A 14,999-nucleotide genomic window follows, 5' to 3' on the forward strand; every position below is an offset into this window, starting at 1 on the left:
TCTGTTGTATTCATATATAAGTGAGAATAATCTATTTAACAAAAGAATTTGTATTTGATTCTCATCATATGCAAAATTTTCTTAGACTAATTATGTACTCTAAGCGGGATTAATCTTTGACTCAATAGATTGGGAGACACTTGTGGTCATTGACTCAAAACAAAAAATATAATGTCAAGAATTTTGTTATTATCATCTAATCGGAAATCATTATTCGTGATAAATTTATTAATTTTTACAATAATTGTATCTCTTCCAAAAAAATGAGTCTTTGTGGCTCCATCGCTTTTTCATGTGTTTCCAGTGAGTCAATCACTAAAAAATGACCTACCAAAAAAATTGAACTTCAATAAGAGTGCAATGGATCCAATAACTAGTTACCTCACGAGGAATTCCATGAATGACATTTTTCGACTAGCTAACAATAAAATTCTACTGCATATAGTCAATTCTTCCCACTTCACCTCTATTTCTCTATTGGAAAAATTGGGAATGATTTAAAGGGGAAAAGGCTGCAAACTTAGTGCATCTTTTGCAATATGCATTCATAACTGTATCACTAGAGCAAGAATGATAAGGACATGACTTGGAATTTTGTTATCCATCATTAGACCATGTTCTGTAATAGTTCGCATATTTTTTGTCACAGAATTGCAAACACTTACTATTGGATCTAAAGAAAATCCCAAGTCAACATTACCAAAAAACATATCCTTATTCTATATATCAAAGAAAGAAAGGCAATTCACGTTACTTATGTTTACTAGATCTGATTGACCCTATAAATTTTACAATTAAAACCAAATCAATTGATTAATTTAGTTAGTGTATTCTTTTCACTTCGGATCTTTTTCTTTTATCAACTATAATTCATTTAATTTTCAAATTTATCTTTTTTCAACTCAAAATAATCCAATGATCCATTCAACAAATTTTAACTTTATATCCATATGCTATAGAATTTAACACTTAAATTTCTCTTCTACTCAGCTCTGCAACCAAGATAATTAAATTAAAAACCTCAAAGAAAAAGAGTACACATGTTATCTCGCAAAATGGGAATCAAAATAATATAATATGATTGATGTAAAAAAAGAATAGTGCATAGTTGAATCTATGTTTTTTTAAGATATTTTTTTATTAGCAAGAATCGAAGACACAGTATTAAAAATTTATAATAATTCATATAGTTTGTTCAATCAAGTAGATTCTCTTGACTCTTGGATCTAGAAAAAAATTCTAACAATTTAAATGAGTTTGCTCGACCAATTGAGTCCAAGAAATTAAATGGTTAATATGAAAGTCGTGGGCAAATTCACACATAATAAATGTATTTACATCTAGTAGTTATTTATTTGTTCACTTCTTTACCTTCCTTATTCAAAAATCATTATTACTATTATGTTTTAGGGCACGTAACGTTTCCCCCACGCCAGTTGTGGTTCATTCCTTTCTAGAACTGGAATAAGTAGTGTATAGAAAAGATATATCAAGTCAATATTATATTCTCATGGTGCTCAAGCTAGCTAGAAACACTTTATTTGGATCCCCCACTGAACACATATTTAATTGCATTTTGCAACAGTATAAGAACTTGGAATTCAAGCTCAACGCTTCGCACTTGACTTGAGAATAGCATGACCATGGACCAATTTATTGATCGTTTGAGTTTTGACCAAGTTAACTAAAATATAGGCATAATAACATCTTATTTATATATGCATGTTAGAGACACGTATACTGCTTCTTACATATCTTCAATTCCATGAGGGTGTGTTACAACAAACATATGGGTTGTATATTGTACGGTAATTTACATATATATCTTCAACGATTGACTAGAGTAACCTTGAGCTACTGATAAACTATTCGCAAAGCATCCTCCCAAAATACAAGGACAAATTCAGTAAGAAATATACATTTTATTTTATTGTTTAGATAACACAATATATATACGTTTTATTGATCATGAAATCGTAATTACAAATTTAATGTAAGCAATATGCATATGCCATTGTCACTTGGGAACACTACTATGCCCCCTCCAACTTTCGCTCTATTGATTTTTGTTGGCTGATGCTGTTGGTGCATGTAGTTAGAGTTGGGACCTAGCTAGTTTCTTTTTACTCTTCCGACTTATAAAAACAAATGTACGCAAATCCCCATTCAAGTTTAGAACATAATTTGAAATAAGTTTTCAAGGATTAAAATTAATAAAATTCATATATGCATATCATAATAAATTACAATGTTACTTTCCACCGTTAAATTCTTAAATTTACTGTTAATTATAATAATGCCATACTTAATTTAGTTCAAAAAGTGCATTCTACATTTTAGAAAAGTTAAATCCATAATTTTTAATTCATTAGTTGAATGAATTTTTTAAGTTGAAATTATTGCTTAAAGAAATGGCATTACGTATACTACATGAAATATGTATATTTGAGTGTTGTTTTATAGAATAGTAAGTGAGAATGTTATGTATGTATGTATTATTATTATTATTTAGAAGCTTTATGAAAGAGTTTCAATATTTATCTTAATTAATATTATAACGAGAAATTGTGCGTAGTCTCTATTCTCTAATTTTAAGAATTCCGCTTCTATATAAAAATAACTTAATTTAATAAAAAAAAAAGATATATATATATATATATATATATATATACTATTTTGAATAATTAATCTTCATTATTAAGTGAAATTTATATAATTAAAGTTTTAAAATATGTAAATGTTAATAGTGTTTTATCTAATAGAAAAAATAATCACACAAAGTCACAAACTACATAAACCTAATTAGATATAATTAATGCGTTAATACAAAATGAATAATACTAAAAACTATCAAAAACGTGTAATTCAAGACTAAAAACATCATTCATTAAATTATATTTTAATTTGCAATATGAGGGGAAATAGTTGACTGACTACTCAAGTCTACGTGAAAGTAAGCAGTGATAGAATAATTAATTTGAAATCAACTGCCAAGTACACTTAATTCATTAGCTATCACCGTTTATCTGTGGTTATTTTTTTATCTCGTCTTCACTGTTCTCATATTAAAGTTGTTTAGCTACCTTTATTTAGAATTAAACAACAGCAAACAGGCAACCAATTAAATAACCGACTTTGAATTTTTACCTTTCTATGTCTCTCTCAACTAATTAACAAACCATTGTTGACTATATATTTAACGGTTCACTAACTCTTAACCACCGTGTATTATATATATATTATAATAGTAGTACTGAACGAAGTACGTAATTTATTTTATTTGGTTATGAAAGAACTATGTGATTGTTGGTAACAACTCAAAATTTTCTACTATCGTCGACTATTACTGCATAGTTTTTATTATTTTTATTATTTTATTTAGGTTGAGTCAGAGATAAGCAAAGTTGAACGAAGATGTTGAAATAAGAAGCAGAATTAATGATCTCATCAAGGCGTGCCCAAAACGCATCATGCCAAAGTGAGCGAAATCGGTTATGAACCGTCGGATAATCATTTACGAATGTATGGTTGCGATTAGAAGCAAAAAAAAATTGTTCAACCTTTCATTTAGAAAAAATTATGCACAACACAAAATAAATAAATGAGAGCATGACAAAATTTCAACGTTATTATACTGTATATTTTGAATTTATGTTATTTTCTATATAACTTACTTGTATATATTCTTTGTTTTGAGTTCACATAATATTTTCTATCTAGCTTACTCGTATATATTCTCTCTTTTTTTTCTCTCCAAATTTGATAGTATATAATTTCTTGACATGTATTATTGTCTCCTTTTTCTAATTTTTTTATTGACTATATAAATAAGGTAATGAAATTTTTAATAAACCAACACAATGACGGTTATAAACCACTATATTGGTAAAAAAAAATACATATGCACACAATTCATCTTCAGCGACGATTTTTGAGGAATTTAATTTTAAAAAATATTAGCATAATACTTTATACTCAGCATTTATTTTATACAATATTCAAATTATTGTAATGGTTTACAAATTACAATAACCAGTATTGTCATGAGTTATAACAACCACGCTTAACAAATGAGAGGGAAAAAATTTACGTAGCATAAGGATGACAGGGGTTGCAAATAGAAAAACCCCAAGCCCTACGACAACAAGGACAGAATAAAACACGTGGAATAAAATTTTAATATCAACATTTAGTTTTAAATAAATAAATAAAAAAAAAGCCAACCCGGTTCACACCCAATAATCACAACCATACATTCGTAAATGATGAAAATCGATTTCGCTGACTTTGACACGGTGCGTTGACAGTTTCACACTTTCACTTGCACACGCCAGAACTCGCCTCTCATGAATATACTTTGTGTCCACACTTTTCTTTTGCTGAGGGATTAATATTACCCAAAGTTATTTATTGGAGTAAGTTTTATAATTTTAATTTGTAGTTGGACACTCACTTAAGTAAATTGTATCTAAGCATCACTAAGTTTATGTTTGATAGTGTGAAAAAAAAAAGATAAAAATATAAAGATGAAAATTTTAAATTAAAATATAAAATAAAAGTGTGGATTCTATGAAATTATACTGTTAGATTTTTTTTTTTATCATCTTTGGCATCTATCAAATGCATGATAAGTCCATAATTGAGTAACTGTTTCGATTAATTATTTTTGTAAGTAAGTAAGATGCAGTAATTTCTTAAAGATTCTAGTTATATTAGATGTACGCCGCCAGATGTTAATACCTCCCCATAATCTGCAACATCTCAGTCGACAGCAAATTAACCTTGGCCCACTTTTCCTTTTTACCATCAAGGGGGAAACATTGCTATTTGCTAGTGCCTTCACCTAACCTATCAACATCTCAATTTATATGATTATAGTTCATAATTAATAAGTATTTTTTAATATATTAATTTTATAATAAATAATTTGAATTATGATACAAAATTAACTATTAACTATTTTATGTCATTATTTTACAAATTAATTTGGTTCGGTGGGCCATTACACTGGTCTGGCCTGGCCCGCTCTACTAAAAATCATAACTAAAAGATGATCAATGTTTTTAAATTCCTTAACATAATAGATAATTTGAAATAAACTAATTTTTTAGAAGTGATAATTATTTCAAGTTGGAAGAATATCATGACAAAACCAATGATTCCAAACATGAAGTCACGGACATGGATCCTGTGAAGGAATAATACTGCATTCGTTGAACTACTATTTATATACGGAAAGAACAATAAACATATTGAAGCAAGGGAAGACCTAGCAATGTTACTACAAAAACAGTGCCATCCAAGCTATATATATATATATATATATATATATATATATATATATATATATATATATATATATATATATATATATATCATCTTCCAATTTCACACGTAGTTTTCTAATTTCTTTTGCGTTTGTCTGTCCAGAGTGTGCTTTATCTATTTAGACTTAGTAAACAAGAGAGAAATTATGGAGCACTCGTAAAATAATATATACCATATATGTTAACAGATGGGTAAGTGTATTAATTTTATTATAAATAATAAAGATTAAACAAAAGATTGAATCTCAAGTCTACATGAACTTTATTTTATTTGTACTTGTGTTAATAAATACTCAATTTGTAAGAAAGAGAAAAGGGAATAGAATAGAAATAAGAAGAAAAAAAAATTAAAAAGGTAAGAATAATAAAATAGAAGAGATGAGTGTAAAAGATGATTTAAGGATATAATTATGTTGAGACCTAATATGTCTAACTATCATTGATGCAATATTAATGTTTTTCTTTGTTAATTGTTTTTTCAATTTTCACCCACAATTGCTAAGATATTCAATCTCTTGATCCCTCATGATGGAGAGCATAATTTATGTATTCTCTCCCAAGTTCTTTTGCAAAGATTGAATCATATGAAGATGTATGCAGAGGCACAACAGAATCACTCTATCTCTAATAATGCATTGTTGAGATGCTAGTTCTTAAGATATTACCATCTCTCAATATATAACTCCTAAAAATATATGCATGGATGACCAAACCACACAATAAAGATGAAGAACATAAAAGAGACAATAGAAATTGAGATTACATTAATAGATAAGAAGATCAGTTACATTGCAAGGACATTGGCTGCTAGGCTCCCAACAAAGGAGTTTAGCCTCTCATAACATAAGAGGCTTTACACTTGAGAGGCTAATAGAAGAAGGGATTTGGTGACTAATAGCAAGAAAATGGATAATGACTAAGAAAATAGGGTTTCTCCTAAGGAAAATGCTCAGACTTTGGATTTCTAGAGAGTTCTGAGTCTTGGTGTGTCTTTCCCTCCTACTTCCTCCTCCTTTTATGAGCTTCAGGTAGCTTAATTTTTAAGTTGACTCTACACTTAGCGCGAGCGCACCTTTGAACTTCATTGTGGACTTTTTCGCGCGCTAAGTCTATGTGCTAAGCGCAAGCACGCGCTAAGCCTAGGTGGCATGCTAAGTGAGTTATCAATTTCTTCAATTTTTTCTTCAAGATTTTTTCTTTCACTTTTTTGTCTTAATTTTCCTTCAAAGCACTTGACTTCTACTCATTAAAAAATAGCAAAATTTTTAATTTCTTTATTATTTCATTAAAAATAATAATAAAGTAAAAAAATTACACTCATTTATTAGACAAAATTTACTATCAAATTAACTCATATTTCATAGTTATCATCATAATTATAAATAGAGTTATAGAATAAGATATACTACAATTTTTTTAATTTCTATTAGGAACATGATCAAAATATACGGTCTTTTCGAGTTATGAACTTCTGATAGCCAAGTCCTAGTTCTACATATATATGAAAATCAACACGATTATTCAACTTTGGCATTCTGGGAAATTAGGCTCCTTTTTCACGTATATATATCACTATCTCAACATTTTTTGTGATGGGAACGGGGCCTGGGGGATTGGATTTTCCAATTGAAGTATATATATACAACATAAAAAAACAATAATATATCAGCAAGACGGCAAATTGTTGTTACGCGCAAGGAAATGAAGAATACAGAGACATAATGGATATCATCTAGCTAGGTTCAATTTATATATAACACCGTATTTTCAGTTGTTATAAAAACTAAGCTGGCGTGCAGGCAAATGTATTACGCTAAATTATCAATTAATTAATGCGTTAAAATAGTATATATGTTGCTATCATCAACATCATAGCCGGAGCATTCCCTTTGTCTCTTTTTTTTTTTTTATAATTGAATATCCTTACGTTCACTTCATCTAACACAGAGAAAATGACTAAACTCAACCAAAAAGAGAAAAGAAAAGATGGGTATAGAAATTGGTTTGTTGTTCTGGTTAGAGAAGTCCCTTGAAATTTTTATTTGTTTTTGAGTTCCTAGAGAGGTGGAAATAGTAGTCATAAGTAATGTAAAGGAGAATTGCAACCGATATGAAGGTGTAAAGTCCTAATTCTTATTGACTATGACATAAAAATTATTCTACGTATGTGTGTGCTTCAAAGGTCCTCAAGGTACTGAGGCGTATATATTAATCTATTGATTGTATATGGGTTCGGTATCCCTTGTGCTTGTTAATTAGTTATATATTATATTTTACTGATAAAAAAAATATGTTAAAGAAAACATGTATGAGTTTATAATGTTTTGTTTGAAATATATACAGCCTAAAACTCTATAAAAATGATTCTTGCACGTGTCAAATAAACTGTACGGGGGTGTCGTGTGTGTTATGCATGCACTTAATGTGTCAAGTACGTAGGCTTTTTCGTTAAACTTAACAAAAAATTTAATGGATGAACACTAGTGTAAATGGAAGATTATAAATCTAGGAACTACTTTTTGTTTATTAAATTTAAAGATTAAACTGATGATATTGGTCAAATTCAAAGATTAAATTGAGTTGATCCACTCACTACCTTTCTCCCGTTGGAAAACGAAGAAAACGTTTGATAATTGACTGGCAAAGTTAATCTGTTATTTTAATTTTGTGGTTGAAAGTTCACAGTTCAATTTTTAAAAAAAAATGAAAAATAGGAATGGGATATGAATTACGAACAATCCCTCATCCCTCCATTCTCTTTCCACACGCAAAGAACCAAGAAATGGACTTGGAAGTCTTTGTTATTTTCTTGTGGTTCAATATATTCTTCCCCTACATTGCTGATGCTCATATATCAAATTGAAACATAGTACTTTTGGCATTTTCTAACTAACATGTAAAATTTTAGTTATATACGACGCTATCTAATATCTCACACACACACACACATATATTTTAAGATACTGCTCATTTCCTAAAAATTATTGTAAAGAAATAGTTTTTTGATACAAAATTAACTTTATTAAAAAAAGTAAAATGTAAATGTGAATTTATTTAAGTATTTAAATGAGATACTACCACTCTAAGCAGATGGAGTATATACAGAGTAAGGAATGGGTATTCGGTATTGCACTGTATAATTTCTACCCAAACAGTATTGACCACTTTGCAACTTGCGAATATAGAAAGACTAGGTTGAGATTTTAAATTTGACATATTTACAGAAGACATTGCTAGTGGTTGCATCACTTTCCTTCCCTTCATTTATTTTTTCTTCCATTTTATGCGCGCAAAAAACTTGTTTTCTTTTTTCAAGTGGTGCCTTCAAATTAATTATTTTAAACATCACTTTCATTCTTAATGATTCATCTTTGATTCAGATGTCTCAAACTCAATTGAAAATTATGTCTATCTTGCGGGTGACTAATAAGGTAATTACACATCATAGAAATCTTTCTTTCCTTAGGGAAGTTGAAACATTACTATCTATACCGAATGCATGTGGTCTTTTTCTAATATTATTCTTTTAGGAATTTCTCCTTTATTTTTTTAAAGTTAGACTTCTTTTGAAAAAGATATAGTGATTGAGTCTCCAACAAGAAAAAAGACAAAAATCCCTAACTATAAGCTACCAAAGAAGACTAATTTTTGTTAGTATAATTTTTTAACGGCATGTGTTAGTATAATTAAACATGCTTACCGTAAATTAATTCGTGAAGAGCTAGGGCCCATCAATAAATACATTGAATGACCAGATACAGACATTTGGTTCTGATTAAAAAAGTACATCTATTTGCAAATAATTCGAGCAAGCTGGAGGACAATGTTATTATTACTATAAACAGTTGGTTAGAAACAATTCAATTTTATATTTTTACTCATGACAGTGATGGGCACCAATTGCTGTGTCTGCTGCTCAATATAATACATAAAAGAGTTATAGGAACTGCAAAATCTTATTGGAGACGCAAGGTACGGTTCATGTTTACTTCATTTTAAGAAAGATTCAAACCTTATGCATAGAAAAGCTATGAACAAAGCACACGTACGAAACTTAGTTAATCAGTTGAGGGAGACTCATCATATGGCTTTTGATTTCTAACCCATTCAATTCCCTCACATCTGTAATTAGCATAAGGAAAAAAACTGTCGATAAAATTTATTAAATTATATATGGATTGGTGTAAAAAAATAATAATGTGACTTTGTACAGATAAATACAAAAATTCAATTGCACAAAAACACTATGTGTAGCTTTTGATTTTATATTCTAATAAACTATTATTTTAAGAGTCTAAAAATTACAATAATTTCCTCTTGGTGCATAAAGAAGATATTACAACTTGGATTTAAGATATGTTCAAAAATTTTCACTCACACCAAATATATGAATCAATTGACACGAAATTATTTTAATTTAACTATAACTAGTCTCAAGTCAAAGTCTTAAAAAAACATTCTAATTCACACCAAACATCTATGCCTTGATCCCTATGCAGCCATAATCTGTTAAATTTCAGCATAAATTCTCCAAACTCAGGAATAGATTTTTCAGCATGCAATGAAAAGTGCAGAAGGTAATAGTGGGAGTACAGGTCCCAATTTTCTTGCCTCTCACGCTAAACTGACTAACTTAGGTAGAAGCCCACCAAGGAAGCCCAATCTTTGTTCGGGTATAATCCTTTAAAAGTACGCCTAATATTTTGTGGGGTGACAACATTGGTTTGTCAATTTCTTTGTTCACCCAGTATTTTTCTTGTACATCCAACACAAGATGGATAATTTTAATATTGTCCTTACCCATGCAAAACTCAAATTTGTGACTTTCACGTTATTAACATGACGCTCAAATCAATTGAGCTAATAGACCAATTATGTTATAAAATAATTAATGTCACTATATACAAGACTAAAATTTCTAATGTATATTTAATACACATATAAGTTTACATAATAAATTTTGTAACAATTAATTTTGTTCTAAGCTTACGGATTATGAATCTATAAATTTACAGATTACAAATCCGTAAGTTTGCCAGGAATAATTTTGGAAAAAAAACAAAAAAGTTACACATGTATTGTACAAGAAAAATGTTAGGTGCACAAAGAAAAAGCCCATATAGGCTCTTTACCAGTAACTTGTGAGTAACACATGTATTGTAGCCCATTAAATATGGACTTAATTCCTGTTGTCGTCGTCGTTTTGTTGATGCCAGAACTCGACTAGTCAGGTGTTTCTCCAATACTATTTAATTTTGATTTGGCTTTTGTTTATATTTAGATTGTTGGTGCAACATTACTTTTAGCATTGGATTAAGGAGCTTTTGCTTTTTGTTCAACCTTTTTGGTATCCCTTCATTGTCTATCATTGAATTCGAATTATGAGATTCGTTTAACAATTGAATTAACTTTTTTCTTTCTTTCTAAAGTCGATAGTTGTGTTGAATCATGAATGAACTTAGCTTAAAATACCACGATAACAAACACTCCATTTCTGAGCTAGTTTACTTCAAAACAATTCTACGATTAAAAGAATTACAGGAGACATTGTATTTGTATAACTTATTTTATATATAAAACTGTCACATTTAACATAATCTAGCATGATGAGATAAGTTCCAATGGAGTTAACTTTATACGTGAGATAACATGCAATAAAAAAAAAGCGTCACAAAGAAACATTATAGTAGTGACGCAAAATAGCCCCCACAAGGAAAGAAGTAATAATACACGTTATTATATTATTCCTCTTTCTGTGTGAAATGAAATGATGAGGAATATCTGGTAGCAGAGCAGTGAGCAAAAAGCAAAACGAAAAAAAAAGAAAAAGAAACGACGTCGTGATTATTCCCGGAATTAATGTTGGCGCTACAACGGACACGATGATCACCACTTTACTTTGCCACCAAAACCCTTCTCATTCCTTTCAAATAAAAATAACACACTCACAGTGTTAATGCAATCGCCATTAACGCCAATGCCGGATATCACCGTCGATTTCCGCGCTCCACCTCCCTCTCCGGTGGCTTCCGGCCGGAGTTCCACCGTCACCAACGACGACGTTTTGACGGAGTTTTTAGAGGCCTCGCTCCGCGTCCCCGATCTTGTATTGCCCGACAAGATCTTCCCCAAACAGAACCACCTCGAAGCACCTCCCGAGGTTGATTTCGTCTCCCTCTGCTTTCACTGCGACGACGCTCTCCGCGACATCGTTTCCGACTCGCTGGCCAGAATCGGATGCTTCCAGCTTCTCAACCACGGAATTCCATTACAGCTCATGACCGCGGTCGCGGAGGCCGCCGCCGGAATCTTTCAAGTGCCACCAGCGAATAGAGTGTCGGCCACAAGGTCGCCGGAGAAGCCCTGGGGGTTCGAGGAGTATCACGCTGGAGAGGAAGAAGGCGATGGGAGTGAAGAATTCGTGTGGTGCAACGACCACGAGTTGAAGTCAAAAATGGATGGAATTTGGCCAATTGGATATCCAAATTTCAGGTTACACTATAAATCTATAATATACTAATATATTATAATTTGGAGGAATGTTACCTATATTCTTTTATTCTTTACGTGATTGGTTAAAATTTATTAATAATTATTAATTTTGGTGAATCTTATATTTAAATTAAGAGATATGATCTACCAAAATGGTTAATCTTTAACAAATTTCAGTGAATATTGAAAAGAGTAGGCTAGGTGTTGCAAGCATTTTATGCATAAGCTTAATTATAGTATTTGTTTGAACTTGGTGCGTGCACGCAGTGAGAAGATGGAAAAGCTGAAGTCACGCATAGAGATGGTGGGTAGGAAAATGTTGGGTGTGATATTGAAGAAGGGGAGCATAGAATTTGTGGGTAGTGGGCATGAGGTTGGGACACTTTGCTGTGTTTACAAGCATCGAAGAGATGATCATAGCATTAGCAGCTCGTTGAAATATGATGTGATTAGAATGCTGATTAGGGGAACCGATTACTCCCATTCATTGTGCTTCCATGTTTGTAATGGATCTTCACAGTTTCACGTTTACTCCAAGAAAAGTTGGCTCTCTTTCTTCCCTCAGCCAGGTGCCCTTATTGTCACCGCTGGAGATCAAACCCAGGTCAGCTTAATAAATTCATACTTTTGCCTACATTATTTTCTTGCATAGTTAAATTTTGAAAATTAAGTTACCCTAATGTATCTCTCAATTAACGAGGTTGATATTGCTTGGCTACAGACATTCAGTGGTGGAGAGTACAAGCACGTGATTGGAAGGCCAATCTTTAAAGGAGAGAAAGAAGAGACCATTTCAATGGCTTTCCTCTATTCTACTCAAACCACCAAGGACAATTTTCAAACCAGTAGGGGAAGAACTATTTCACTTGGCCAGCAAGCCATCTTGGCTTTAATTCTGCCCCTTGTGTACCATGTCATCAATTTTTTCTACAAAAAACTTAATTAAAACGTATAATACACATCCATAGTATACCTCGAGTTCACAAACACTCTTGTACACTTGCCACTCTTAGGGTCTATAGTTACAGCCCTTATTACTTGTTCCCAAACATGGGACACTTGTACACCTTTACCATGTTTGTCCCTTTCCGAGTGTTAATACTTTTTTGGCTTTAATTTTTCAAATCGAGGTTATTGTAACCATTTTCACAAAACTAGAGTGGAGGATTTTAGTTTATCTGGCATTTCATTTTGATTTGGGCAGACTAAATTTTGCTTCTACTTAATTGAAAAAATAAAAATTGTTTTTGGCATGAGTTTTATATATATAGTGTTTGGATGCATCTTCTCAAAGTAGATATATCTATATATGGCTTCAGCCGTAACGTGGATTAAGGTATAGGTAGCAAAACGGATATCCGATCAAATGCGGGTCAGCTGGATATAGGTTGCAGGTTATAATGGATTGAGCCAAAAAAACAAGGAATTTAATTCAGATCTAAATTCAGAAACCCAAGCCTCAATTTTTGTGGGCTTTTAACAAGTTTTGGTGGACTCAATCCACATTTGACCATGATTGGGTTGGAATAAAAACTACACATTTTATTTAGACTAAAAAATTTAAATTAAGTCCTACATTTCATCTATGGTTTGGACCTAAACTTAATTATTTATTGTCAATTTCAATTCTTGAAAGTACCTTAATATTGTTCGATTTAAGTCACATAACTTTTTGAATTTTGAAACAAAATAAGTGATGATTTGCACTTTAAGGGATGTTTTAGACTTTTGGTGTAATCGTATGACAAATCTTGCATAGGAATCTTAGGTTTTCAATTTATTAGATTCTCACAAAAATTTTCATTACTTAGGTTGACATTCTCACTTTTGATTTGTCCACCATTATTATTGTTGATCCTCCCCTCTAAGGTAATGCTCCCTTACATATTCATATTTTTATATCACAATAGATTTACTAGATCGATTGTAAAGAAATGAATAATAATTATGCAGTATCATTTGTGGGCCTAAGGTAGTTGACATAATTACTTTATTGTATATAAATTTTGAACATAACGACTTTGATCACAACATAAGAAAAGTTGAATAAAAATATTATTATTCGCTTAAGTAATAAAAATATTATTTTAATGAAATTATGTATCTATTTTCTTATGCAATATATATTTATATTTTTAAAATACTTTGTACATAAGATGTCTTATTTCTTGTTTCGTCTAAAGCCCAAAAAATGTTAACATTGGGTCAATTGGGCCTAGTGATGTAGTAAATCGATTTTGTGTAATTTTATAAGGAATTTTGTGCATGGATCTTAGATTTTGAAGATATTAGTTTCTCATTGTAACTTTTACGTTACTCAAGCTCACATTTTTGCTTCTAATTCATCTATCATTGTTTGTGTGGATCCTTCCCTCTAAGGTAGAATGCTCACTTGTAAATTAGTTTTTATATCACCATAGATTTGGTAGATAGCTTAGCTCTATTTATTTTCAACGTAGCAATTTTATTTACTTATACAATAATTGTCTCTAAAATAAGTTTAGGGGTATTTTTAAACTGGGTAATGAAGGTGATCGGTAATGAAGGTGATGTTTTTTTGCATAGACTACATGCATGTATACTCTACCAAAAACATTATTGTTTAAATTAGATATGATCATTTTTTTATATCAATGTACATTTTAAAATTATATTTAAAATGTCAAGATTTGGCCAATTGGCCATAGTGCATCTAGCAAACCACTTTTGGTGTAATGTTATGCCAAATCTCATGTTTTCAACATTAGATTCTCATAAAAAATTTCGTTACTCAAGTTGACATTGTCGCTTTTGATTTGTCTAGCATTGTTCCTATTCATCCTTCCCTCTAGGTAGAATGCTCCCTTACAAATTCAATCTCATATCACTATAGATTGGTAGATAACTTGTGATAAAATGAAGGCTTAAATAATTTTAAGGTCCCTGGTAAATGATTGAATTTTATTTTGGGTCTCTAATATATTTTTTCTTTGTTTTGAGTCTCCAATATATTAAAACTTTTACTTTGAGTGCCTATTGTTTGTTAAGTGATAACATGACATTATTACAATCGTTGATAATATTTGAAGGAATAGTTTGTAAAGTGACATGTCGCCACTTAATTACTATGGTGGGGACTCAAAACAAAAGTTTCAAAATATCAGAGACTCTAAACAACGTAACAAAGTTCGGTAATTTATC

The 14,999-nt window shown here is 30.8% G+C and overlaps 1 protein-coding gene across 1 annotated transcript; it reads left to right on the top strand.

Annotated features, from left to right (window-relative positions):
• Positions 1–11,033: 11,033 nt before the first annotated feature.
• LOC100786234 (1-aminocyclopropane-1-carboxylate oxidase) lies at positions 11,034–13,095 on the top strand. The gene is made up of 3 exons (XM_003532995.5): positions 11,034–11,819; positions 12,087–12,423; positions 12,541–13,095. The coding sequence occupies exons 1-3, from the start codon at positions 11,284–11,286 to the stop codon at positions 12,763–12,765; spliced, it is 1,098 nt and encodes a 365-aa protein (XP_003533043.2). The 5' UTR covers positions 11,034–11,283; the 3' UTR covers positions 12,766–13,095.
• Positions 13,096–14,999: the final 1,904 nt, after the last annotated feature.

This window comes from Glycine max, chromosome 8 (assembly GCF_000004515.6).
Source record: "Glycine max cultivar Williams 82 chromosome 8, Glycine_max_v4.0, whole genome shotgun sequence".
Lineage (NCBI taxonomy): Eukaryota > Viridiplantae > Streptophyta > Magnoliopsida > Fabales > Fabaceae > Glycine > Glycine max.